We start from the raw sequence: 27,417 nt of genomic DNA on the forward strand, positions 1-27,417 counted from the left end.
CTCTGATATCAAGAAGAAAAAAAGACCATATTCCTTTTGACAAAAAGTTTCTTTGCATCATGCCATTTTTCATCTCTGGCAGTTACTGGTGGTATCTCATTTTTGGGTTGATTCCCATAAAAATGGTCCTGGATATTCAACTTCATCCTTTACGAATCTAAAAGTCACCAAAAGCAAAGAAGGCTGATCTTGATTCTAGATATGGCTATGATAATTGCGTGAGAGCTGCCAGCACATAAATTGAAAAGCATTGAAATCGAACAACTAATAACGCCTTCGCTTATCCAAGTCATGCATGCAATACCCTTTTTTGATGACTATGTGCGTGTATGAGTAATACGTAAACCAAATAGGGCCAAGATGAGATTACAGTAGACATTCAAAGTCTACTACCTTTGTCCGAATCCTTGATCGCTACAACATCCTCCGCCTTCTCAACAGCACCGCTCTACTCTGCCGGCAGCATCGGAGCAACTTCATCCACAACCCCCTTGACCACCCTCATATTCACAAACCCTTCATCAGGACTTGCCCATGCGAAATCGCGATACTCCCCAAGGATCTCCCTAACCCCTTTCGCTAACGCTTCCGTCTCTTCTCTCCTCTTCAAACTCCATTGCTTTTCCGCTTCCGTGACTTTTCGTCCGGGTATATCGATCCCGTCCAAGATACTGTTCCACACTCGTAGAGTCTCCTCAAACTCTCCTATATTACTCACACCCATGAGGGATACCCCGATAGGTTCCGAGCCGACTTTACCATCGAGAGCCCAGCGTTCAAGACCCCACCGTATAGCCACCACTTCTAATCGCTCCCCTCGTTCCTCTACCCATCGCGCCGCCTTCTGAACTCGAGAACGGAGCTCCTTGGGCGCGGGATGCCAATCCTCCTTCCCGGGCACTGGGACCCCGGAGCTGCGTAGAAGCCCCATGCCCAGAACCGAAGCACTGGGCACACAATCCACGCCTGCTTTGCGGAGACGCGCAAGCCCGCTAGTATATAGAGAGTGATTCTGGAGCGTGAAGTTTGCATAGCTCATGACGCAATCGAGAGGTTTACCCGTCTCGCGCAAAACCATTTCGGCGGTGGAACAGAGAAGCGGGACGGGATATCCTGATACTCCAATGTAGTGGATTATGCCTTGAGCCTGGAGCTCGCGCAGACAGTTTATGGCCTCGAGGACTTCCGAGGGAGAAACAAATTCGACGTCGTGGAGATAGACAACATCGAGGTAGGATGTGTGGAGACGGGCGAGAGAGCGGGAAATGGAATATTTGATCCATGCGGGAGAGTAGTCGAATTCAGAAGCGGCGATGCGACCGCATTTTGTTATGAGGTAATAGCTAGAGCGGGGGTGATTGGCGAGGATTTGTGGTTGTTGGAGGGCGCGACCTACAGATGAGTTAGAACATGGGCTTGTGGAGATTGAGGGAAGGGGGAAAATCGAAAGAAAGAGAGAAGATATTCTTACCTAGAATTTCTTCAGAGGGACCATAGTATGGAGATGTATCGAAGGCATTTACGCCCGATTCTAATGCTCTCTGCACAATAGCATTTGCAGGGAGTGCGAAGGGATCGGCATTATATTGAATATTGAAAGTTCCGGTGCCGCAGATGAGAGGTGGAAGAAGAGTTGAAAGTGGTGGGCGAGTTGTCATATTGTACATGGGTAACCCGAATGTAGCCGTGCAGTGTTGTTGAATGGTCGTTGAAGACTACCTATGTTCGAGCGATCTGAAGATGGACCATAAAAAAAGAATGTATGTAAGTTTGAAAGGAAGGAAGAATGTAGCTGGGGAAGAAGTAAAATAAAATGCAGAAAGAAAGAAAGAAAGAATGATTTCAGTTAGTCACCTTTTGTGAGAATTGTCAATGTGCTGCCACGGTCGTTTGAATGATTGTGAGAGATCAAAAATGTATTGGAGGCTTGTGGGAAGACGTTATAGTGGGGTTAGATGATTTTATCCCTCCTTCTGAATTCGTACTACCCCTCTTGGCAGATTTTGATGGAAGGAATGTCACAAATTGACCTATTAGGATGGTTAAAAGGCATTGAATGAATTCAGCCTGAATGTATCTGAGATTTGAATTATCCTAAATAAATTTGACTTTATCACCCATTCTTAGCAGAAATGTCAATGCAAATTGTACCTGTGACCCTCGATCTCTCAATTAGTGAAGCGAAGCCAGTTTTGCTGGGTGTTTTCCGCTAGGTAGGCTCGCTAGGCTGAGGTAGGACACCATTGATAAGGTCTTCCCAGCCACAATACTACAAGGGCGTAGGTATTCCAGTTCGATCGATCTTCACGATAAAGGCCATCTTTCTTTTCTGTCTCAACTGGCATCATCTCAACTCATCGGGTTTCATCTTGCAAGTAGAAACTTACGCGCGTGTGTAAGAGAATTTGGAGGGGGAAAAAGAGGAGACCAGACGAAACGAGACACATGATCTCGAAGGGAAAAAAGTTCATGCGAACGATGCATCTGATCTCGCTGGTATCTTCCAAGACCCTGTTGATCTTTCGATTATTCAGAGCCAACCGAGCCAACCTGGAACTTTCGATTCTACAGAGTACGTGGACGTTCTAATAAGTTCTGGGTTCTAAACTTCGTAATCCGAACACTCCGACTATCGACCGACTCAATGGCAGGTCGCGCGACTAGGCGATGGATGACTGGATCTCTCAACAGTCAACAATCAATCTTAGTGGGGTGAGGAGCCCTAAAACATGGTGAGAAATCTAGAATCATGGGAAAAATCATCTCATGTGTTCTATGTCAATGTTCGATATCAGCTTTACTTTCGTGTTTGTCCGTCGCCTTATTATCATCATAATCATTCATCGATCATTGGTGTTAATGGCGCGGAGGAGATGTTGTATCTGTATTCGGGTGCATTGCATGATTAATCTTCCGTTCTAATCATGCAGACTTGGTAAGTTGATCTATGCAATCTCCAAGGTTCGGTCGATATGCATATGAACAACGGTTCATCGAGAGCATTTGATAGCCTGTTGAAACTTGGCGAATCCCAAATACCTGGGACTGTGATTATACCAAGGATAAAGTACCTACCTAATGTATGTAAAGCACAAAGCCCCTCCTCTGCCCCTCAATTTGTTTATTGAAGGACATCGTGTCAAAGTCGTCTCGAAAAAGAAATGCTTCAAATATACTGAAAAGTGGATGGTATTAAGGATTCATTGGTATACATGGCAGAAAGGAGTTTGCGGAGGGAGCATCTCTCTCCAAGATTGGACTGGTACTAATATTCCCAACACAGTGGAAGAAAAGTACAACGAATCCCGTCTCCAAGATTGGGACAGGAGCAATTTGACAATAATACAGTCAGTATAAGTACATGACAGGCAGATCTCAAGTCAGGCACAATAGTCCCGATTCAGAAATTCCACTAATTACCTAACCTCGGATTGGACACTTCATCCACGCCAGAGTAAGGTACGACCCGAAGGATTAGATTCTAGATCAGGATCAACGGACGGATCTTACCTGCCTGACCTCGACCTAATATTCCACGCTCAATTTTCTAGTACCGATATTGTCAAAGTGCGGTACTAATAAGTCAATTCGAATGGAAATGTCCATCTAGCGAAAGTCAAATTGGGACTAAAATGTGAATTTGAGAGAAATAACAGGAAAAGAAGAGGAAAAGAAGAAGAAAAGAAAGGAAGGAAACATGGAGTTGGTAATGAGGAACTCCATACATAGGTTCCTCCTACCCACTCATTAGCATGTACGATGTAGATGGGATTGAAATGATGATGAAGACCAGACAGTGAGTGGCAGACACATGGAACCTGGGTAGGTATTACTCCGTATGTTATGATTGCATGGATAATGTGATGGCTTGTTCCCTTTTCCCTGATGGATGGCTGAAAACGGGCGCATTTGACGTGAACGCTTGGGAATTATAATAACTGAGTACCGAAATGTCCCTGTCTTGGTACAGACACAGACACAGACGCAGATAGAGATAGAGATAGAGATAGAGATAGAGATAGAGATAGAGATAGAGATAGAGATACTTTGTAGAGATGTCTGTTTATACAGAAGATATGCCGTGCTAGATATTGATGCAATTGTAAACTGTGTACGAGTAATATCTAGTAGATGATCATATTCAATTGAATCTCTCGGTCCTGCCCTGCCCTGACTGCTTCTTCCGTCTCCGTCTCCTCTACGACTCCTCGACGGACTAATTCATTTGTACCTCCAGCTGCTTTCACTCTGTCGGAAAGAGCGGCCTTACGAAGCACACCAACCCATTTTTATAACCTTTTGCCTATCATATGGAATCCGTCTGGCCACGACTAGTCAAAATATTGATTGATTGAATAGCTGAAAGCTACCCAGGTGTGGATGGATTGCCAATCTTGAACACAATTCTTTATTAATTCTTCAATTCTTCAATTGTTCAATTGTTCAACTCATCCATTCTCCAATTCCTCAATACTCTCCTTGCACTCTCAACATCACTCTCCTCAACACGACTTTCCAAGAGAATCCCCCCTTCCAACTTTCTCCTGCATTGATTGATTGCATTGTTACATTAAGGCTTTGTCCATCTCTACCTCTACCGTCATAACACTCCTAGAAATTTAACTTTGGTCTTCTCTTACCCACTATTCCATCATAAAATTCAGGAGATCTACAATCTCGTAGGGATATAGGCATCTTGACGATTAGCTACAGGAATACGAGTATAAGAAAGAAAGCCACTCCGCCAATCTTTCTTCCGGTCCCCTTCATTTACCAGTTATCTAATAAGTTCTTCTACCTCCGCAAAAACATCCATCATCTGGGCAAGAAGAGGAATATCACAAGCTTGACCCAGACGACTTTTCCTTATCACAAAGGTCGCAGCTGATTGTATCTTCTCACCCCTCTTGTCAACAACAAAAAGGGAACCCAACTCGTCTTTATCTGAATTTGGCTCGTGTGATCCAGATTGGGAGTGGACCTTTACTGTGGCTCAGGCGATATAATAAACCTTACAATCACAACTCCCCACGCTTGCCGAGAACCTGCATAAATTCACAACATTCACTCAATCTCAAGAAGTTGGCAGCGCATGCCAACTCGAGACTTTCTCTTGGATATAGTTCTTACCAACCCCAATCCTCGATGAACAGTTGATTCCTACTTCTGCGGACATTGCGACTGCAAAATGGGTCAGCACCAGTCGCGGGACGACTCGCATGGCGGGGATAGACATCGACATCATGGCGCCGGTACGAATGGGCCAACTTCTCCATCCGACCACGATCCATATTCTTCTCGTACTGGCAGAGGCAGCAGGCGAAATCTAGTAGCAGCTATTGTGGGAGGCGGATCAAACAACGAAGTACCGGAGAGGAAGGAGACAGCGGCCGAGCGACAAATGAGGAGACTCGAGAGGGAGAGGGTTGCAAGAGTAGAAGAGCGAGAGAGAAGCATTAGGGAGGAGCATGTAGATGGTGGATATTTGGTTACAATGGGCGTCTACACTGGCCCAGAAGATTTCAACAAGGCAATAGTAAGACAGTTGATGGTATGTTAAAGATTATGATATTTGATGCCTAGTCAATATGCTGACATGTACGAGATTGAGCGGCGAGTTGCACCTTTTTGGAGGGGGCTAGATGATTATGAGAGTGATTGGACCGAACATCAGTTGGTCGCTGCAGGGCGAGGCCTTCCCATTCCAGCCGCTGATGAAATACCTTCCGAAGACAGTGGCAGGCCTCATTCTTCCAATTCCGCGAATGCACCAAACTCGAATCTACAGAATTTGACTGTGCCAATAGCTTCACGAAGCCAATCTGCTTCATACGACACCTCTGTTGGCCGCTCACCGTCACACTCATCTTTCAACACGTCATCTCCGGCATCGCCCCTGAATGCACCTGTCACTTCTACCTCTTTACTCCGACCTCGAGCTAAAACGTTAGGCCTAAAATCTTCGTCGAAGGAAACCTCGGCATCGGATTCGGGACCGCGTGAGATTCAATTACCCAGAGATTCCCAAGTAAATGGTCAAGCTATCGAGGCTTTTCTGTACAAAGACGCTGTTGAATGCTCAATATGCTTGATATTTTACCCCCCTTATCTAAATAGGACTCGATGTTGCGACCAAAGTATTTGCTCGGAATGCTTTGTACAAATTAAGAGACCGGATCCGCATACGCCAGAACACCACGGTCCACCACAACCCGCGCCCGATCAAGCCGAAGATACAGAAATGCTGGTCTCGGAACCAGCCGCGTGTCCTTACTGTCAGCGACCCGAATTTGGCGTGACATACGAACCACCGCCTTTCCGCCGTGGACTTGTTTATGCAAAGCCACCTCCAGAACTGGCCAACTTCTCTTCGGCCATGTCATCGTCGTCATCGATCAGTTCACCGCCTATACCAAGTCCGGGGCTTGCACCAAGAGGCGACAACAGGCGCCGGGCCACTTCATTGTCAGCTAATGATTCAAATGTTATTACGACTGACCGCATCAGACCGGACTGGTCGGCAAAGCTTGAAGCTGCTAATCTGCGAAAGGCTAAGAAGAACGCCGCCGCTTCGGCACTACACGCAGCTGCCTATGTACTTCCCGGAACCTCGGAAAACCGCAGCTATGTTTTCGGACGAAGTCGCTTCGGTAGAAACCGCAATGATCCTGACAATAGCGGATCTGCCACTCCTTTGAACCGCGATACCAGTTCCAGGACTGCAGCTGAGTCGTCTGGTCAAGCGCGTAGGGAAGGTCGAGACTCTAATCTTGCTCGAAGAACGAGAGACGTCGAGGAAATGATGATGGCTGAGGCGATTAGACTCAGTATTGTGGCGGAAGAGGAACGAAAGAAAAAGGCCGACAAAGAAGCCGCCAAGGAGGCTGCAAAAAATGCGAAGAAGCAGGCCAAAGAAGAGAAAAAGAAAGAGAAAAAGGAGAGAAAATCTATCTACGGCACTAACGGACATTCGGCTAGTTCGAGTATGCTGAATCTAGGCAACAGTCTAGCTGCTACTTTTACTGGGCGGAGGAGAGGCGATAGTGCCGCAAGCAATTTGGCTATAGAAGTGACACCCGAAGAAGTCGAGGAGCCCCCACAAGGAAAAGGAAAAGGTGTAGCTCGCCCTTATTTGGGTAACGACGGAAGTGCCACGGATAATGGACTTCTTGGTGCCCAGCATTCAGATCCTTCGACGAGTTGTAGCTTGTTAGAGACTCATCAGTCTATTCCTTCACCTACAAGCCCTGACAAGCCGTCTCACTTACGACAAATGAGTACCGCATCTAGCGCTTCATCTTCAATGGCCGAGTCAGGTAACGGTACCAATCCCCAAGGCTCTTCTACAAGTATCGAAAGTCCTGGTGCTACAGAGACAAATGAGGGGAACGAAGATGGCGATTCAGGAGCTGAGTCTATGTTCAATTTCCGGAGCATAACGGCTATGATTGAAAAAGAGAATGACAACGAGAAAACGCTCGATGCGGTCCATGTCGAAAACGCAAGTGAAGCATCGGGCTCTAGACGCGGAAGCCCTGATGAAACCGCTGCTCAAGACATGGATGTAAGCATGGAAACGTTACGACCTCGAGATTTTCTCCAGAAAACAGAGCCCAACCACCAAGGTCCAATGGCGCTCCAGATGCCAGACACGAAAATCGATACCAGTATTGTCACACCCCAGCTTACGCTTACACCGGATACTCCGGCTCTCATGAGTTCATCAGAGGAGAATGGGAAACAACTAGGATCAAATTTACAAAACCAATCCAACAACGAAATAACTCAGTAAAGAGAGAAGTAAATTGATAGGGGGCGAGATTGTTCATGATGAGATGATACAATGTAATGCGATGCATGAATAATTAGCGAAGTCGAATTGACACAGCGATGTATTTCTTTTCTGCACACTAGCTAGTACAACATGACCTACATGTATGTACATAGCGGTACTTTTTTTTAACTAGCGAGATTGTGGATGGATGGAGTGGAGAGGAATCTGAGAGGTGATATATTACAACTGTTTATAGGCGTAATTGGCGATGGATTCGTTTATTCAGGAACCGATACAGTATACTCCTATAGTGTGCAGCCAAAATTCACGGGGCTTGTAGGTATGGGTATTTGATCGGACTCATGGTGCAGGAAGGCTGATTTTTCGGAATGGGATTGGGGATGGGATGTGCTTGTGAGGAGAGGGATTATGGGCTCCTCAGTTATGGATAGACTCAAATTATATTATACAGTTAAATAATCAGATTGGGATTGTTTGTGATATTGAGGCGCCAAGGCGCAATGTGTGCTCTAGAGAAGACTATTAAGTTCTATTGCGTCGACTAATTCTTCTGAGAATGCCCGAGATAGAAGTTTCTGGGATGATTTTCTTGACCTTCATGTACGAATCATTGGCTGCGTGGAGTCCGAATTGGGAAATCTTCTTTCTAATTCCTTGCATAATGTTCCTATATGCAGCTCAGTACCTACCTCTCCATCCGTAAGCCGAAATGTGAGGATGTTCTCTTAACGGAGTTCCTATCTGCTGTTGCTTCAACGTGATGAACTTCTTTGCGAAGTTAAGTTCCACGTTGAGATGAATGGGAGACCATATCAGATCTATATTAGAAGGCATGTGCCCCGCCCCCGCAACGTGAGGTTCTCCCCCCCCCCCCCCACTATAATTGGGTTTGCTCGAGCGTTTGTGTTCACTATTTTGTGATGTGCACAAAAATGGTGTTTCCATGGTTGGAATGAGTTGTTTACTTTTTGAGTAATTGGATATGTAATTCTGATTGTGGCATTTCATCGTTGGCGAATGTTCTTGGCTTTTCTCTTCTTGAAGACGACTCCTGATGCTGCAGGCTCGCTGTTCTGCTCTGTGGCTTCCGGGATCTGCTTTATATCGATTTCGACATCTTCCTGTGTTTCGGGTTTCACAACCGGTTCCTCCTTTTTGCTATTCGCTAGAGGCTCCACATCTTCTTCGGGCTTCTTCTCTATCTTTATATTGACACCGTCGTTTGTTTCGAGCTTCACATCGGGACCCTTGCCTTTACTGCTATGGCTCAACAAAGCATCTAAATCATCGTCGTTATTCTCGGTAGGATATGTGTGGATCGCTGTGCCCCATCTCCTCTTCTTCGCCTCTTTCGCCTCCTCATCTTCATCCTCGGCTTCTCTCTTCCGAACCCCCAACGCAAGCGCATCAGGTTTCATATCCCCACTCCCATCATCAATAACACGCTCCGAAGTAACTTGCCACTCGCCGGCCATAGCCAAATCCGATCTAAATTCATCCGGAACGCTCACGCCCAGCTCCGCCAATTGCGCCAATTGTTGTTTTCGCTGCGCGGCCGTCGCGGGAGGTTTCGGCGCCGAGGAACTAGGGCGCGACGCTTGTGAGGAACTTCCTGCGTCGCCGCTTCCACTCACAATGCCGTTTAAACGGGCGATTTCATTTTTGGCGCGGTCTTTTTCCCGCTCGTCTTTTTCGTGACCGCGGTGGAGGTCGCGCAGGAATCGCTTGAGATTGCCTTGATGGCGCGGACTGGCTTCGTGGTTTGTTTTCTCGAGCTTGGTATCTTTGACGTATTGCTTGCAGTGCTTGCACCAGTAACTAGGCTAGGAAAGTGTTAGAATGATTGTAGGTTGGGAGTAGATCTTGAAAGTTACCGTTGATTTCCAGTATTCGGACATCCTTTCGGGAAGATCTGAATTAGTCAATGAGGTTGAAACTATAATTGGTGAAGCCGCGGTTCAAGAAATTGTATATCGTCAAGTTTGAGAGACGTTAATGTATCAAATGTGCAGGAACACTCGTAGCAAGTTTATAAATCGGTAGTAGAAAGCGGGATGGAGCTGATCAGCGCGGAGACGCGGCCGCTAGTCTTTAATTTCTCGGACCAGCTCCGCCATGCATCTTATGATGTCGAAAGGTCATTACGAAAGACAGCTATCGCCCCCATACAAATATACAAATCGAAACGATGTCTCTAGAGGCAACCTATCGCATGGCCATGAGTGCGCCGGGACTATCTCATAGTCTCTCGGCCTCTCTACCAAAAATTACATCTCGAGTTCTATTTCCTAGAGCTCAAACCATTCTCTCTCAAAGATACACACAACAGCAACGACAGCTCCATGCCTCTTCTAGAATAAGAGCGCCGAATAGCGGATTGATGGGAATTAATAACTCGAATATACCGACTTCATATTTTCAGCGACCTTCCTTACCCGCGAATACCATTATTCGATTCGTTCCCCAACAAACAGCATGGATCGTAGAACGGATGGGAAAGTTCAACCGTATATTGGAACCTGGTCTCGCCATTTTATTGCCAATAATAGATAAGATAGCATATGTCAAGAGCTTGAAGGAATCTGCGATTGAGATTCCTAGCCAAAGCGCGATCACCACCGACAACGTTACTTTGGAGCTTGATGGTGTGCTTTATACTCGAGTCTTTGATGCCTATAAGGCTAGGTAATCTACCTTGTTCTCTTGCCTAGGAAATACACTAACATATCTCAAGTTATGGAGTCGAGGATGCAGAATATGCTATCTCTCAACTAGCACAAACAACGATGCGTTCAGAAATTGGACAACTTACCCTCGATCAAGTCCTCAAGGAGCGCGCCGCCTTGAACACCAACATCACAGCCGCTATTAACGAAGCTGCACAGGAATGGGGTGTGATTTGCTTGCGTTACGAAATTAGGGATATTCACACACCGGAAGGAGTTATGGAAGCTATGCACAGACAAGTTACTGCTGAGCGTAGCAAGCGTGCAGAAATTCTCGATTCCGAAGGTCAAAGACAAAGCGCTATTAATATCGCAGAGGGACGAAAGCAAAGTGTGATCTTGGCATCCGAGGCTTTGAGAAGTGAACAAATCAATATGGCAAGTGGTGAGGCCGAAGCTATCTTGTTAAAAGCAAAAGCCACAGCTGCAGGTATCGAGGCAGTAGCTCAGGCAATTGCTTCGGGAGAGGAATCAGCTCAAGGGGCTGTTAGTCTCAGTGTAGCTGAAAAGTACGTTGAAGCATTTGGCAAGCTCGCTAAAGAGGGTACGGCCGTTGTTGTCCCTGGAAATGTGGGGGATATCGGAAGCATGATTGCTAGCGCCATGGCAGTATACGGAAAAGTTGGTGATGCTCAAGCGAAAACCATGGCCGCAAAGGTCTTGAAGGGACAGAAAAGCGCCGAACAGACGAGTACAGAAAACGAGTCCCCAAATGATGAGATGAAGAGAAGCATGCTTGCATCTTTTGAGAACGCCACCAGAAAGTAAACTTACGATATAACATGACATGAGAAAAAACGATGTGCTAAAAGGCAATCGAGAACAGGGACCAGGAAAGTAGGAGGGGAGTGGAATGTATGACTATCAGCGATATGCGTTTATGAGCGAGCCACTGTATATTGTATTTATTATGGCGGGGTCAGATGCTGCTGACAAAAATACCTTTTACCTACCCAAGCATTGAAGAGGTAGTCTTTGCAACTCAAAAAACTCAAAATACTCTCAACCATAAAATAAAACTTATTTGAAATCTATAATTTTGGACTTTCGATATGGAATGACGCCAGCGAAGAAAAAAAACAGGTTCTAATTCAAGATAAAGATGTAGACTCCAATGCAATCTAAAGAGTAACGAAAAGCACCAACGCCATGTTTCTAATGCTGCTCTGACATGCATTCCCAAATTTCATCTCAAAAAAATTCAGAACATCAATTTTATCTTTCTTCAAAGCCCAAACTCCATCCCTACCTCCTCTAACGCTTTCCCAATCCACTCCAAGACCTCCTGATCCCTCGCTGCCGCTCCCATAGCCTTCACAAACAACGGATATAAGCGATGTAAATGTTTTTTGCCCTCACTCTCTACACCCGGTGTATCCGGGATTGCCTCGCTTTCACACTTCAACCCGACAAGCTTCTTGAGGATGTACAAAAGTTCTTTGCGTTGGGACAATGGTTGTGGCATGCGACCGCGCAGTGGTTGATCAGCAATATATGCGCGAAGAGTGAGGCCTGATCTGAGTATCAAGTATGGCGCAGCTGCTTGAGCAAGATTGATGCGGGGCACAGAGCCATCGTTGAGAGTGACAAGAGAGATAAGTTCATCGAAACAAATGTAGCTCATTTTTGCACGGGGCGAGGGGATGGGATCAACAGTGCGACCTTTGCGGGGATGATATAAGGTGGCTAGTAGTTCCTGACCGGGCTGCGGGAGCTCGCTGGGCTGTGCAGGGTGGATGATGGACATGTGGAAGAGTGATTCAGTGTAAGTGCGACGAATTCGATCTAGGATGACTTCGGAGCCCAGCGCGGGCGTAATGAGCTCGCGCAAGGTTAGGAATGATGCGATGTCGAAATCCTGGTCGTCCTTGATATCGGCTAATTTCGCAGCAGCATCAAAATCTGCAGAAGTGATTCCAATAGCTATGCTCACCGTTGAGGCCCATATAGACCGTACGGCTTCGTCAATCAAGGTAACAGTTGGCATTATTGGCAAAATGGCACCCAAAATGGCAAGTGCTGACGTTGTGGCCTGGCGCCAAGGCGATATGCTCTTTGAAATTATCGGAAACGAGTACTTTGTGACAATGGGATTTGCAAGCGCGGACAAAGAAGAAGACACTGCACCGCTGGTATATATATCTGGTTCCGAGGAATGCGACAGAATGAGCTTTTCGGATAATACCATCGAAGCTTTGGACAGAGCCACGTATGTTGGCCTCTGGACGTTAGAAGTAGTGTCTTTCGGCACGAAAGCCAACGCAACAAATTCGGCAACCTGGCTAATTAAGGTAGCAGGAACTCCCTCAATATCGGTACGAATCATTTTAAGCGACTCTAACACTTGAGACTGTAGTGGTGTAAGATACTCAATATCTGCGGAATAGGTGGAAGCGTTCGCTTGTTGTATAGCTTCCCGGAGCAGAGTAAGCATTCTTTTAACTCGATTTGCATCGAGGTCTTTTTGCACAAGACGATAAATCTCATGAAGAGCAGACACATAAGCAACCAGATAATCCTGGTTGTCAACACGTTTATCCAGCACATGGATGTTCACTGAAGGCAGAGAATCAGACCAAAGACTCCATGCCATATCAATTGAAGATCGGGTAAAATTTGTTTGTGTGCCCTCTTTGATATTACCACGAGAAAGAATTTGTTGTAAGGCCTTAAAGACAGCTGTATTGACTTCAAGAATCTTGAAATCTAGCATTGTTTTAAAATGTTCTAGAAGGGTTTTCCAAGAGCTTTCAAATGTGGGATGATTAGTGAGGACATCCAAATAATCGGCCAATAGATTAGTAATGCCGCTCAAAACCACGACAGTAGTTTCATTCCATCCTATCTTGTCTTTATCAGATACTGTAAGCGTCGGCGTAGGGTCAGTGATAGACTGTAAATGTGCCTCTATTGAGGATAGTAATCTAAAAATGACCGATTTCAGGCACATAGACCATGCTACTGCGCTGAGCTGATCTCCGTATGCATCGAATATCCTTAGCAACGTTTGAATTGCGCCTGCAACAGTTAGACAAGGCCCCGCTACAATAGCAGTCTGTACTCACTATTTCTAAGCTCCAATCTTTCATCTGCCGTAACAGATGTGAGTCGTAGCAAGAGAAGCATCCATAAAGCTGCGTCTGAAACGGCGCGGTCATCACCAGATGCCTTTTCAATTAGAGCTTCCTCGGTTGAATCTTCGATAAGATCAGGGCTAAGTGAAAAAGAACTGGTTCTACTAGAAATAAAATCCGACAATACCCAGAAGAAGGTAACAGTCTAAAAATTATCAGAAATGATCGAGGAGTTTTTTGGATGCGATTTACCGTCAGTGAAATGTTAAGATCATCATCTTGCGTACAGAAATGGTAAAGAGTGTCGACAAGTATTAGAAAGCAAGAATTCGGTAATGACGAAAGGAAGTCAGAACAGATGAGCTGAAGAGAATTGAAAGCAGATCGGACTAATTTAGCAGATCGAGTAGCAGTTACTTTTGCTTCGCGGTCAGAATTAATGAAGACACTGCCAAGAATTTCAAATGCAATGTCCCAACCACTGATTAGCTTCTCTCCACATTGCTCAAGAATACTCTTGAGGCCCTCAAGAATCGTTTTGTGAACTTCGACATCGGTCGAATGTATGGCTACGGTGACTTGTCTATCTTCCATTTGAAGTGGATGAAGGGCACGACTCAACGCTTGAAGTAGCATGGTTTGGACGAGACCTCGTCGAATTTCGGAGTCTGCGAGTGTAGAAGTTGCCGCTTCGATCACAATTCTAACAAGAATTTCTGCAGCTCTTAGTCTGACAGAAGGTGTCGCAGAGAGAGAACAAGAAGCAGAAATCAATTCTGATGTCAACATCTGCCATCCGCTAGCGCTAGGCTCGTGTATCGTTAATCTATCAATATTAATGCTTGCGATATCGCCTAATTTTGCTAACGCAAACAAGTCTTCTTGGTTCTGCGTAGAAGTTGCTGTAACAATACTATGGGCTCGTTTATGAGCGTAAGACGGTCTTTTTCCTTCGGGCGATGATGGATTGGAAGGTACTGGCTTTTCTGGTATCTTGAGGATTTCCTCTTTGCTGAACAAGTCACAAAGAGCTGAAACAACAGCTACAAAGGGTTCATTTGGAAAATCAATAGTACTTTCTAGCAGTCTTGTAGCAGCAGTTTCGACTGCTTTGATTTCCGTACCAAAGTTTGCAAGTAATGCAGAAGTATTGCTGACATCTTGAATCTCTGGTCTTTGTGTGGTGGGAGTTCTCACGGTTTTGGAACTCGAAAATATTACCAAATCAGCTTGTTGTAATGTGCCAAGAACAATCACCCACGCCGATTCAAGCGTCGGTCCCAATGCGATCCCTAGATTCAGTAATGCGCGAAGGCAAAGCAAATTGCGCGTGTTGAGCGACGAACTAGATGCATCAACGGGTACATGTCTATTTCGTTCAGGGTTGCTCACCAAACTATCAACACTTAATAGCCCTCTTGCGTTGCTGAAAATGCTCGAGCTAGAAGACATATCCGCCGTGGGCGTTGTTGGACTCTGTATTTGAGTTGTAGTAGCTGTCAAGACATTTGACGGTACTGCTGCCTTTCCTAAGGTTGTCAGAAATGCATCTCGTGGCGTCGCAAGCCGCAAAAGCCCTGCCACGTGAGTAAACTTTTGAAATGATCTGACCAAGCCATGGTAGTACTCTTGGTCCAGCGCCGCATAGAGAAATGTTGAGCAAGTTGCCAAGATCGCAGGCCAACATTCGTCGACGATACCGGCGCAAATCTTGACCTCTTGGAAGAGATGATGATCCTCGAGAGTTAACGGATTGATAGGAATTGGATTCTTTTTATAAGACGAGCTCCTCTCGATTGGTTTAATATCAGGGGTGCTAGAACGTGAATCTGAAAGCTTTGACTCAATTTCAGAATGTCTTGGACCTTTTTTTCGAGGTCGTTCAGGTACCGTCAGTGGCAGAATAAATTTAGCGAGCCCTTCGGAAAAGCCACTGATACATGCAAGAGTGAGGGCGTAGATATATGATTCGGGAATAGACGGTGCATCCGTCTTGTCTAGCTGGTCGATGCATGGTACCCTCATCGCACTCCATTGTGCACTCACTCCAGCGCTTGGCTCGGTCGAACTTACAGTGCTGCTAATGATACCAGGAACTCCGCTAGCCTCGAGCATTGCTTGGTCTGAACTATTACCCTGACTGGCAATTGGAATTGTGGACTGATGACCAAGACCAATGACAGCAGGTTTTTCTGTGCTGACTCTAACGAAAGCTGCAACAAGGTCTCGTAGTATATTTTTCTTCTCTTCCTGAGCATCGTACATGGAAAATATTCTCCTGATCAGAGCTGCTTCGGCAAAAATACCCCTCAGTACCTCCATGCAAAGTGATCGCTTCCACAAAGCAGTGTCGTGGTCAAGCATGTGGGTGAGCAGACCTAAGGCCATTTCGCCTTCAGATGATAGAATACTCAAATGCCTTCTAAGAAGTGTATAAAGAATTCTTGTAATCCTGACAGTCACTGCAAAGTTGAGCTTCTCTGAGAGTGCGCTGATGATGAATGGCATAACTCGGACTCGAAGTATATTTGCTTGCTCAGGATGCGATAAGAATATGTCGGCATGATTAGTCAAAACGGATTCGATTAGCTCGAGTCCAAAGGTTTGCGGGAGACCTGTTGATCTTAGAAACTGAGGCTTTTGAGCCTCCGTCAATAAGCATATGTCGTTGAAAACTCTATAAGCATCCAAAGCGGCGGCACGCAGCTGAATAATTCCATCTTCAGTTGGGGCCTCCCCTATAGTAGGCACCTCCAAAGCAATTTCTATCTCGTAATTAGATAAATTATGTGGTTTGGCAATCGATCTATGAACTCACTGTCCTCTGTTACCACTTTGTCAAATACAGAGACGACTAACTGCTGAAGGGTAGCAGCGGCTGTATTAAGAACAATACCATTCTTGCTTGCCTGAAGAATGGTACATATATTTAGAGCTGCAGCTAACAGCTCCCCCTTCAATTCATCTGCATAGTTTTGCAAAAGTGACGGTAATGCTTGGAGGATCTTCAACTGTACATCAAGACCAGCTGACGTAGCTTCTCGAAGTGCCTCCAAAACTTCTTTGAGCCTTGATTTAGGAAGTGCACGAGACACAACTAATCTTTGAAGGCAAACGACTGCGATTCCAGTAAATTTGACATTTTTGGTTCCGCAAGCAATGAGGAAAGGTGTCACGAAGTTTGGTCGTTGAGTGAGGTCTAATAGCACATCAGTCACAATTATGGTGCATTTTCTGATGACAACATCATATCTTTGTCTACAAACTTACCCGCAGCTATTTGGGCTTCAGAAGTTGATCGTAGACCCTTGATCTCATCTAAACTCTTTTCTGCTGCCTGATATTGTCAAATCAGCAACGCAAAGGGGCCTGACTGAATGGCGGCCGCGAAGAAATGAACTTACATTTCTAAGATCTGTATGCTTTCTTTTACTCTCTTGTATAAGATTCCCAAGCTCTGAGGCGAGAATCTGCGCCGTCATGTTGATTGGTTTTCAATATTAACCTTTCCATTATTTTTCAGGAGACATAATGTTCTTGCTGAGGTGTATCCATTGGTTCAGTTGTCCTTTATCCAGATGGACTGTCAATAGACATTTTGCCGAGGATTGGCCGACATTGACCGCCCGGAATTCTTGGAGATCAACCCCGCGATCAAACCAGCCGCCTTTCCTCAATAAAACTTATCAACCATTTACAACTTCTTGCCCTACTGCGCAACTTCAAGATATTTGAATTTTCAGATACTGACACTTTATCTACCATCCAAACCCAAGATTCCAAAAGGCAAAAGATGGCGAAAGTACCAAGAAACTTTAGATTGCTAGAGGAGTTAGAGAAGGGCGAAAAGGGTCTTGGAGCTGGTGAGTCGGATGTCAATAAGCATTGAAGTTTGACAACCTCTAATGATTCTCGTTATTTAAAGACGCTTGCTCTTATGGTCTGACTGACGGCGACGATTTATACATGTCCAACTGGAATGGCACGATTCTCGGTCCTCCACACGTATGTTTCTACTTGTACTTGTCAGTATATACTGGCTTTGAACTAATAGCGGGGGTATCGATAGAGCGTCCACGAGAATCGCATCTACTCTCTTACCATGCACTGCGGAGAGAACTATCCCGATGTTCCACCAACCATCAAGTTTACTAACAAGATCAACCTTCCCGGTGTGCAAGATGATGGCACGGTTAGCATACTATTTGGAGCGCCATGAACAGTAGTTGGAGCTAACTGATGCTCTAGGTCGACCCTTCAAGGTTTGCATGCCTTGCGAACTGGCAACGCCACAACACGATGGAGACTGTCTTGACCGAGTTGAGAAAGTAAGTTTTACAATGTATATATTTGCATAGTGAAGATGGAGGCTTACAGTATCTAGATACATGGCATCTCCTATAAACAAGAAGCTCCCTCAACCACAAGAGGGTTCCACATACGATTAAGTGCCTTACGCATTCACTAGACGAATCATGACACGAGCAATTTTGAGATCACAGCACTTCTTAGGCTGTGGGGAGATGGGTGATGCATATGACTTTTCTTTATGTTGATACGGATGCATCAGCGCGGCGAAATTGGGTTTTATATCCCCGTTATGATATTACTAAATGAGAAATAAACGAATAAAACAAGCGGTGATTACTTTCGCAAGGCTGCGATGATTTCCTCTAGTTCTATCCCCAATCTCTCTGGGCAAATACCCTCTAGAGAATAGCACACCAGAAAATGTGACAGAGTAACTTGCTCATCTTGATTAGTAGCCATCGAATTCCTAAATCAGAGCTGGCTCATGCTAGACCTGAAACTTCTTCTCTAATTTAGCCAATTTCTTGTCATGTCTCCTTTGGCCCCTCTCTCGTTTCCATAGTTCTTTCTCCTTATCCACTATTTCTAGTTGTTTCTTAGACAGTTCGACCACCTTGAGTGCCTCGTTCACCATCTGATGTTTCACATAAACGTCGGCCAATTGCAGGTCTTTCTCCCAGAATCCAACTCCCCAGCCCAATCCAGGCTGTTTCTTGTTCCACTCGTCTACACTTAAGCCCTCATTCTCCAACTGATCCTCAATCAGGTCTTCCCAAGTATTCTCTGCGAAAGCTATCTCCTCCAGATACTCTATTCTTTCACGAGAATTCACGCGCTTTTGTCTAGTATCTATCTTATCCCTCAAAACCCGGCTTAGATAGGGGCTTTGCGGTTTCTGTATTCGAAGAAAGTTTGATACCATTGCTTTCGCAAACCTGGGTACGTGACGAGGCCCAGAGAGTTTTTCGAATGGTAAAGGACGAGTTTCGAGAAGCTTAGGAACACCTGGAATGGCTTCTGGATAACGAATCTTAAGTTTAGGAGGTTGAGGAACGAGCGCGGATCTGGTGGCTACAGATTTCCGGTAGTGTAGCAGGTCGTATATCTTATGTCTTGAATCTGCGTCGCCATCGCCAGCGGCACGAATAAGTTCCTCTGCCTGGAGAATGACTTTGTCAGTATCGGACATGTAGACAATGATCTTTCTGAATGGTACGAACGAACCTCATAGCCCGTTTTTAGTGCAGCGACAACAATTTTTGGGCTGTGTTCTCGTACATTTCGCCGGAATTGTTTGCGTACAAGATGCTTTAGCGGATGAGTAAATCCTTTAGGTTGGAGCTCAGTCGGTATAGGAACCCGAAGACATTGTTCGAGCAAGGTCCTGTATAGCGCAATACCTTTGCGTCATTTTAGCCTTGAATGTACAAAATTGAAGAATTGCGCTTACAGGCTATACGGTGACGACCTGATTTGCGAGGAATAAATTGGGCTGGCATTCATTTGTCGTTGGCTCATTGCATTGTGCAGCAACACATTTCAAAATATATGATGCAAACTTGGTGCTTTACGCCCGCCAGGGTCTGTCTTGGCGAAACGTCACGTGCAAGTGATTCATCTCCATCTTAGATCTTTCCCAGACCTTCAATTTTCTTTGCTTTTTATCATTGCAATCAAATTGAGCAAGCGGCACACAAAATTATTTACAGTTTCTAGTTTGGTCAGTTTAAGAATCTAAACTGACCATTCAGTACCTCCATGTTGCCAGGAATCTTGACACACTCCCCTAATGCAAAAAAACATGGAAGAGGTGATTCGCAATGTGCCGAATGTCCTATTATATGTACCATCGTTTGGGTTCACAGAACTTGGGTGTGTAAACTTGAGCTTCAATTTTCCAAGTCATTGGAGATGCAACATGTTTCATACTGAAGAAGAGCCATTAGTAGTGGCCTTCATCATGGCGGCTTCCCCACGACAAAACTTTGGCTGCCGGTAGTTCTTTCTTAAGATGCAGATAAACCATCGTTCTCTACCGCTATCTCAAACTTGATTATTTTATCTTCTTCCAGTATACATATGGAGGTTTGATGCTGCTTCTGACATTCTACTTGCTTGTATCATTTTCGTATCCTTAGCTTCAAAATAACCTGTGATTATATCTATCTTACGATATCTTCCACACACCCTATTGACCCCGAAGCTCCAAATTCTATCCCTATTGCAGCATCTATCACTACTTCAAATATGACTAGTAGACGGAGTCTCACTGATGATCAACCCTCTCAAAAACCTCCCCTACGACCTAATGCTCCGACTTCACTTCCATCTTCCATATTGAGCGTCCCTTCTGGAATGGGCCGGAAAGTCGCCAGTGGCGATCGATCTTTCAATCCCAGATCGCGACAGTTGTGTGTTGCAGATATTCCTGGACTTCGGACACCTCCACAGGGTTATTCATTACAATACCCACAAAAATCGCCTTGCAGTACGGCTCCAATATCTCGGCATGCATTGCAAAATGATTATTTCGAAGGCCGACATCCCTCTACACCAAGCCGATCGCGCGGCGGTCATGGCGAGATCGATCTAGTGTCATCAAGTGCATCGCCTTTATTGCCGACAGAAGGAAGTCCAATGCTGGCCTCCTCGCCAAAGAATTCCCATATTAGCTCACTTGAGTATTCATGTACCACCGATAGTATGTCCTCAGTTCGAGATCGAATAGTTGCCCCATACAAGCCACGCAAACTAAGCTCTGAAAGTCTCACAATGGTTAAGAAGCAGGGTAGAAGAAACACTGAGGGTATGGGCAAGAAACGTAAGCGTCGATGCAGAGGGACCTGCGACCAAGGACTGAAAAGGGAGGCCAAGAAAATGGCTGCAGCGGAGCGGGACTATAACTCGCACTGGCTTCCTCCAACTCAGGTCGCGCCAACAGCCCTGGAAGGTGCGATTTTACCTAACACTCGTAGGGATCATTGCCTACCGAAGAGAATGGGTAAGAGAAGGCTTATGTCTGAACCAGCCGCTCCAGTTGTATCGAGAAGATGGAGCTCAGTTGAGATTGGCACGCGCCAACTTAAGCTTCGCCCGCTACTCAAGCCTAACTCCGGCCAACACGTGCAAGGAAATAACCCAAAAACTCGACATGCTTTCTTTGATTCCAATCCTCTTGATGAGCGAAACAGAAGTTCATCATTCACTGCTGGTGCCAGATATAACGACATGGTACGCTCTCTTCGCGACAGGTTGACTATTCGCAAGATCACAAACACTCAAATGCTAAAGCCATCTGCTATAACCTTGAGAAGGCCCAGCGCATCCAACAAATCCGACATGAGTAGCAACATGGGAACTTCACCGTTTTTGACGACACCAGGGACCATGTCTGGCATACCTTCTATTTCGAGTCGCCAGCCAGCCTACTCGGAGAACCTACCACAAGATTCAGAGGCATATATCATCACTCGAGAGGATGTCGAAGCTGTAATGGAATTGCTCCAAGCTGGTCTACTCCATACACCCGAAGGTCGCCCGCCTGTCTCAGCCGCGAATGGCTCGAGCCAAGATCAATCACCGCGTGGGAGCAGGTTATCGTCAATGTCTTTCACAAGTAAAGGCGTAGTACCTATAGTGCGTCCCTCTTCCTGTGAAATTCACATACATGCAGCACAATCGGAAAACTCAAAAGAGACCTCACAACTTGGCAACTCTACTGCCAGAACATTTTCTCCTAATTTGCCCCACTCCCCAACATGCATTGTGAACCCAGAAATTTCAGGAAATCCGGATAACTTTTTGGGAATTTCTCAAACAAATTTTGGCCGGCTTGACCGACAGTCAGAAGGAGATCCTGGAAGTGTGCACGAAGTGATTTGGGAGGAGCATAGTCAACAAGAATCGCATTTAAGTGAGAGAGACCACGCTCACTTCGAAGGCGAGTCAAAGTGTTCTAGTCAGCCCAGCACAGATCAAGACGATATTGCAAGTCCTGGACATGACGAAACAAGAAAGAGCTTTCATCACCGAGAAAATCCCGATCAAGAGCATAGAACTAGCAAGAATAAAGGCACCTTTGACCCCACCGATGCTCGCATGTCCATCAGCAAATGGTCCTGGCAATGTGAGCCGGTCGTGAATGGGGATGATGCCAATTTCATTACAATTACGGAACAAGAATCGCCTAAAGATCATGTAATTTCATTCCCTCCTCTTCCTAGAAAATCGACCCATGAGTGGCGTTCCCCACTCCCAGATATATCTATTCCCATTCGTGAATCCCGGCTCTTGGGCGACGTAATTTCTAAAGGAATTAATGCCCACCCATCTCACTCTCTTTACAGCATTGGAATCGATGCTCGAACTGCGATAAGTTCACCCATGTTAAGCGGTATGGCGACAACACCTATAACGCGAAATTCGTGGCTTAACGAAACTGCCATTAGCCCCCCGGATAGAGTATGCTCGTGGTTGAATAACTTCGAATCCGATGCTCCAAAACGCCAAAAATCTGATGCTGGTATAGAACGAAAGAAAAGTATCATTAAAGCACACCCCAAAGCACCAGCTCGCTCTGGAAATGCCACGGCAATTGGTTCTTCGCTTGGGTCATGTACAGGTGTTCGAAGATGTGCGAGCTCACAAACGTTGTCCAAGCTGAGAAAAGTCACCATATTTGATTGTTTGTCGGCTGAACCTAATCACTGCGAAGGGAAAAAATCATGGTTCAAACACCTACAAGATGCCGCATTTCCTAAATTGAACATAGAAAGCGGAGCGGAGCCAGCAAGCTTCTGGTCGACGCTTGCTACTCGCAACAGTAGCAAAGATCCCGTTACACGTTCAATCCCATCGCCACCCACAAGCCCCCACGGTAATCTGAGGGACGGCAAGAAAGCCAGCCACAGCATCCAACCTGTGATATCTCCAGACATATCAGAAACTATCTCAGCACCAAGGTCGTCAGCTCGGCAAAGTCTATCTTTGATTCAGGATAAGTATACTAGCATTCCACAAGTAGATTTGAATTTGTATCTTCCTAAGAGAAATTCGTCTTCACCGCGGATCTCCGCTGCGCGCGAAAGCCTGTTGAAAATCCAAGCGAGATTTCCTTCGTTACCAAAACCGGATCATAGTGGTATATATGATTCAGTGACGGGCATCCAAAGGAAAAACAAAGTGGAATGCCTGAAGGACTGTAGGCACTTGTTACACACCTGCGATGATAGCGCATGTGGTAGTAATATGAGCTCACCCAGTGTGGATTGGATTGGGTAATGGTTATGATTGGTGGAAAAAGCGGATTAGTACTTCGAGATTGTATGTCTGTGGTATTCTCAAGCACTTGAGAAAAGTGGCAAAAGCTTGGAAACTGCGTTTATTGTTGTGAACTCTCAGTTATAGAGTAATGGATCTTGTGATAATGCTCACCTTTTTTGTTATCATCACTTTCTAGTCCTATTGATACAATTAGACTCATTGCTCAAAGTTTTATTGATTATTCCTCACACGACAATTAAGTTATTCCAACAGCATTAGCTATAACCAATTTGAATGGATCCATATGGGTTGTCTGCCCGGTATTCTTTCTGAATACTATACCTCTTCGGCTTGACTGTCGAAAGTCGAAGTACCTTTATCACTTTCTAGATTTTGGTCGAGGAAGCGAGGTGGATGAAAAATACCGTGTTTTTCCAACATCCCATCCAATTATGATTGGTTGAAGAATTTGAGTAGTCTAGACTATTATTTAGAACCTGTTGTTTTGAATGCAGGTGACTATGGCAATCGAAGGGATTATCTGAAAGAGAAGAACAATATCGTGAAGTTAAGATGATATGAGAAAGAGAAGGTTCGGACGAAAATGCAAGGGTTAGCTTAAAGTTATTAGTGTGATCTCTTAGGTCTTCCTATGAAATTCCGTTTGCTACCTGGGTAAGACTTAAGCGGGGGAAGGGGGGACGAAATACGTCTGGAACATCTAACCTTAGGTAAATTTGAGCCTGGTGCAAAGTTTCATTCCACCTTCAAACCAGGAACGAAAAAACTACGTGGGGCCTCAACACAAGCGTCGAAACTCTATGCTGAACATTTAGATCTACCGGTACTGCACAAATACTCATCCGATGCTTCTGCGTTGTTGAAAACATATCCAAACATCTCATGGACACTCGGGATATTCAAAAACCTCCGAGAAGTTTATGCCTCAGGCATTAATTAAGTGAGAAATTCCCCTTCCAGTTAATGTGATTCCCGTTCTAGTAAGCGCCCGTCCCCTCATTAATTTAAAACAATCTATCTTTCACAATTTAGGTTTCAACCACTGTCATTTCCATCCCATCTCGTTCTATCTAAAACCCACATTATCCAAGCGACATTCCTCTCTCTGGTAAGCTTGTTTGTCAATATCGTTGTCGAGATCCTAGCTTCGGTCATTTTGGTTCGTTTAGAGCATCTCCGTGAAGAATGTCACCAATAAGGAGAGATCTCGTCGTATAATCTAGATCTCTTGGCCCGATTTGGTACAGACATGTTCGTCTATTGATGGGAAAAACAGGAGGGGTGGAAACTTGCACGGCATCGATGGGTAAAGGAACTATTGTTCCTTCATCTAAAGATTCTCCAAGCGGAAACATGATTCCTTGTGTGGGTGGTAATGCAATTGAATATATACCCAAGGTAGGACGAAGTACTCTTTTTTGCACTCCGTCTATCATTATTCGAACTCGGTGACTTTGCTTCTTCTTTGTGCTATTTATTCGATTTCTGTTGCTTCTACCGGTTACATTCGTTCTCTTCTATTCTTGTTAACTACCTGCTTGATTTTTTATCCTTTACTTCATCACTATCCTCTCAGTATAAAACACGAAAAATTAAACCCTCAAATCAAACAATCGTAGAAAGCGATCATGAAGACTACATCAGGCCTTTTCTTAGCCACCTTGGCAGCTTCCGTTTCTGCGGTCCCATTCAATCACGCATATGGCAAGTCTAACGGGGAACATGTAAGACCAACATGGTCTCCTCCAAGCGCTTCATCAGCTGCCGCTTCTGAAGATACAGCTTCGTCCTCAAGTACCTCTACCGTTGCAGCTACTTCTGTGGCCTCAAGCATCGTTGCTTCTAGCGCTGTCGTACTTGCCGCATCAGCTGCATCTCCAACAGTGTATATGTGTGGTGATTCTACAATGGCTCTCGGTGGGGGTGGAACTGGAACTCAAGGTAGATATAACTCACCAAGATTTTCATATAGTGTATATAGCTGATGGCTACAGGTTGGGGTGTATACCTCCCATATTCCCTGACCATCCCCGTCGTCAATGACGCCAAAGCCGGCCGCTCAGCCCGTTCCTACACCGATGAAAATCGCTTTGGCGCCGTCATTGATACCATAAAATCCGGCGACATCGTCATCATTGAGTTCGGACACAATGATGGAGGATCCCTTACCCCCACCGATAACGGCCGCTCTGATTGCGTCGGAGCTGGCAACGAAACCTGCACCACAGATGCCGGTGTGATCGTTCAAACATACCCCACCTATCTCACCAATGCCACCGAGCTCATGACTGCGAAAGGCGCCCATGTCATCATCTCCTCTCCCACTCCAGATAACACATGCGAGACAGGTAAATGCTCATACACATCCCCTCGTTTCACCGGGTATGGCAAGATTATTGTGGAAAACGTTGGAAGCATGGCTAGCTTCATTGACCACGGTACATATCTCGCCAATCAGTACGCCGTTCTTGGCGCTACAACTGTTGACACCTATTATCCAAATGACCACACTCATACTTCTCCTATTGCCGCCGACTTGGTTGCAGGTGTGTTTGTTAAAGGTGTTCTGTGTGCCGGTTCCTCTAACCCTCTATACTCTTACATTAAGAATAGCACTGATAGTGTTGTCGGCACCTGTATTTAAGAAGAATGCTCAAGCATGGTGTTGACCAAATGAAATTGTGAGGAGGATTAAATACTTTACATGTATATATATAGCTGGAATAAATGTGGATATATCGATAATGTACAATGCCTGCAATAGAAAGGCACGCTTGCCATAGCACAATCCATATCAATCATGGAAAACTCTGGTATTAAAGCATATGTGTATTGAAAAGAGAAAGCCCGATCTACAAATAGATATGATCAACACAAACTTTCAAGAAATATATCATCTTATTCTACACATTTTAAACAACAAACAAGAACTCACAAATATATACTCATATGCTCCATACCGAAGTTGCAGCCATAGAACGGAACCAAGGAGAGACCACTATGAGTTTCTTTGATCTTCTTCAACTTATTCTCAGTAGCAGCAACAAGTAATAAATATCAAACATAGTTCCAAATGCCATTTCCCCTACCATTCCAAACCTCATCATCCACGTCATTCTCAACAGGAATCAAAGACATATAAAGATCCCCAACGCAACAAATCTTTAGGCCTGACACAATGCAAATTAGATTTCCTAATGCACTTTTTTGATCTCTTTCTCACGTAAGGCTTGCGAGTCTCTGCTTTTTGGATCGACATTCAGTTATCCTGATATCTATCCCTTGATCCAATATAATTACCTAGGTTTATTTGCAAACATGTCCTGTAAAGAATACAGCTCTTCTCGGTATCCCACAAGAGTTTTGGTTTATACCAGTGATAGCCTATAAAGCACGATGCTATTCATCTTTTATCAAGACATGACCGAGATTCGACAGCCTCAAGACAATGATTCCAAAAGTATTTCCAAGAATGAGGATGTTAATCTTATTCAGCCTTGAACTTTTTGGAAGAATAAAACATCCTTTTTCAATTCCAGCATCTCTTTGAGGAAATTTCTCAAATCATTTCATAAGGTTGGTGAGTTAACCCATCCAAGACAAATGCTTCTACAAAATGCGCCCCTCATCAAAATCCCTCTCCATCGCATGACAGAACATTGGATCCTGGCTATAAGCGTAAAAGCAGTAAGTTGATTTGCCCAGACTTGAAAGGGTGAAAGTAGCTAACTTGAGACTCTTTGCATAGGAGCTTAACGCTTGTGTATAGTAGATGCATCTACGACTACCTATCCGAGCATGAAATTCCAGGACTCTGATCAAAACAATGAGAGCGTCCTAGTAATTCTCCAGGAATGGCAATTTGGGGTTCACCTATTGCAGAATTCTGCAATGAGGTGTACGATAGTATGTCGGAACAAATCTCCAGAAGTTCTGGGCCGCTTATTGTACCGCGCGCGCCCATTCTCTCTGCCGACACACTGACGACAGTATCAACTAAAAATAAACCAATTAGACATGATGTTTCGCTGAGAATGATTTGCATACCAGGAGTGCTAACAACACCGTGCTCAATCATTGTCACCCTTTTGTAGGACTGATGTTGTTGGAAGGCGTAGCGCATATGGTACGTCTGATGTTTAACAACTTTAACTACATGAAAATTTCTTACAACATTGGAATAGGACTATTTCACTTGGGCTTAGGACATGATTGGATCCGATATCTT

General features: G+C 45.0%; 10 protein-coding genes across 10 annotated transcripts; 5 read left to right on the top strand and 5 right to left on the bottom strand.

Annotated features, from left to right (window-relative positions):
• Positions 1 to 448: 448 nt before the first annotated feature.
• On the bottom strand, positions 449 to 1,658 carry EAF02_000728 (uncharacterized protein; the record flags this gene model as incomplete). The annotated part of the gene is made up of 2 exons (XM_038896776.1): positions 449 to 1,392; positions 1,472 to 1,658. The coding sequence occupies 2 exons, from the start codon at positions 1,656 to 1,658 to the stop codon at positions 449 to 451; spliced, it is 1,131 nt and encodes a 376-aa protein (XP_038763635.1).
• A 3,530-nt stretch (positions 1,659 to 5,188) lies between these two features.
• On the top strand, positions 5,189 to 7,792 carry EAF02_000729 (uncharacterized protein; the record flags this gene model as incomplete). Its single annotated transcript, XM_038896777.1, has 2 exons — positions 5,189 to 5,551; positions 5,606 to 7,792. 2 exons carry the CDS (start codon positions 5,189 to 5,191, stop codon positions 7,790 to 7,792), a joined length of 2,550 nt encoding a protein of 849 aa, XP_038763636.1.
• A 1,007-nt stretch (positions 7,793 to 8,799) lies between these two features.
• EAF02_000730 (uncharacterized protein) lies at positions 8,800 to 9,819 on the bottom strand (the record flags this gene model as incomplete). The annotated part of the gene is made up of 2 exons (XM_038896778.1): positions 9,670 to 9,819; positions 8,800 to 9,618 (listed from the first exon to the last, which is right to left on the bottom strand). The coding sequence occupies exons 1-2, from the start codon at positions 9,691 to 9,693 to the stop codon at positions 8,800 to 8,802; spliced, it is 843 nt and encodes a 280-aa protein (XP_038763637.1). The 5' UTR covers positions 9,694 to 9,819.
• A 164-nt stretch (positions 9,820 to 9,983) lies between these two features.
• Positions 9,984 to 11,289, top strand: EAF02_000731 (uncharacterized protein; the record flags this gene model as incomplete). The annotated part of the gene is made up of 2 exons (XM_038896779.1): positions 9,984 to 10,480; positions 10,530 to 11,289. The coding sequence occupies 2 exons, from the start codon at positions 9,984 to 9,986 to the stop codon at positions 11,287 to 11,289; spliced, it is 1,257 nt and encodes a 418-aa protein (XP_038763638.1).
• A 247-nt stretch (positions 11,290 to 11,536) lies between these two features.
• EAF02_000732 (uncharacterized protein) lies at positions 11,537 to 17,077 on the bottom strand (the record flags this gene model as incomplete). The annotated part of the gene is made up of 6 exons (XM_038896780.1): positions 11,537 to 13,539; positions 13,587 to 13,800; positions 13,848 to 16,360; positions 16,414 to 16,794; positions 16,866 to 16,932; positions 17,000 to 17,077. 6 exons carry the CDS (start codon positions 17,075 to 17,077, stop codon positions 11,747 to 11,749), a joined length of 5,046 nt encoding a protein of 1,681 aa, XP_038763639.1. The 3' UTR covers positions 11,537 to 11,746.
• A 311-nt stretch (positions 17,078 to 17,388) lies between these two features.
• On the top strand, positions 17,389 to 18,043 carry EAF02_000733 (uncharacterized protein; the record flags this gene model as incomplete). Its single annotated transcript, XM_038896781.1, has 5 exons — positions 17,389 to 17,458; positions 17,521 to 17,600; positions 17,665 to 17,787; positions 17,844 to 17,923; positions 17,980 to 18,043. 5 exons carry the CDS (start codon positions 17,389 to 17,391, stop codon positions 18,041 to 18,043), a joined length of 417 nt encoding a protein of 138 aa, XP_038763640.1.
• Positions 18,044 to 18,393: 350 nt separating this feature from the next.
• EAF02_000734 (uncharacterized protein) lies at positions 18,394 to 19,405 on the bottom strand (the record flags this gene model as incomplete). The annotated part of the gene is made up of 3 exons (XM_038896782.1): positions 18,394 to 19,065; positions 19,131 to 19,306; positions 19,357 to 19,405. 3 exons carry the CDS (start codon positions 19,403 to 19,405, stop codon positions 18,394 to 18,396), a joined length of 897 nt encoding a protein of 298 aa, XP_038763641.1.
• A 748-nt stretch (positions 19,406 to 20,153) lies between these two features.
• EAF02_000735 (uncharacterized protein) lies at positions 20,154 to 23,186 on the top strand (the record flags this gene model as incomplete). Its single annotated transcript, XM_038896783.1, has 1 exon — positions 20,154 to 23,186. The coding sequence occupies one exon, from the start codon at positions 20,154 to 20,156 to the stop codon at positions 23,184 to 23,186; it is 3,033 nt and encodes a 1,010-aa protein (XP_038763642.1).
• A 1,631-nt stretch (positions 23,187 to 24,817) lies between these two features.
• EAF02_000736 (uncharacterized protein) lies at positions 24,818 to 25,833 on the top strand (the record flags this gene model as incomplete). Its single annotated transcript, XM_038896784.1, has 2 exons — positions 24,818 to 25,130; positions 25,184 to 25,833. The coding sequence occupies 2 exons, from the start codon at positions 24,818 to 24,820 to the stop codon at positions 25,831 to 25,833; spliced, it is 963 nt and encodes a 320-aa protein (XP_038763643.1).
• Positions 25,834 to 26,973: 1,140 nt separating this feature from the next.
• EAF02_000737 (uncharacterized protein) lies at positions 26,974 to 27,267 on the bottom strand (the record flags this gene model as incomplete). Its single annotated transcript, XM_038896785.1, has 2 exons — positions 26,974 to 27,185; positions 27,237 to 27,267. 2 exons carry the CDS (start codon positions 27,265 to 27,267, stop codon positions 26,974 to 26,976), a joined length of 243 nt encoding a protein of 80 aa, XP_038763644.1.
• Positions 27,268 to 27,417: the final 150 nt, after the last annotated feature.

This window comes from Botrytis sinoallii, assembly GCF_014898435.1.
Source record: "Botrytis sinoallii strain Bc 23 chromosome Unknown BSIN_001, whole genome shotgun sequence".
NCBI lineage: Eukaryota > Fungi > Ascomycota > Leotiomycetes > Helotiales > Sclerotiniaceae > Botrytis > Botrytis sinoallii.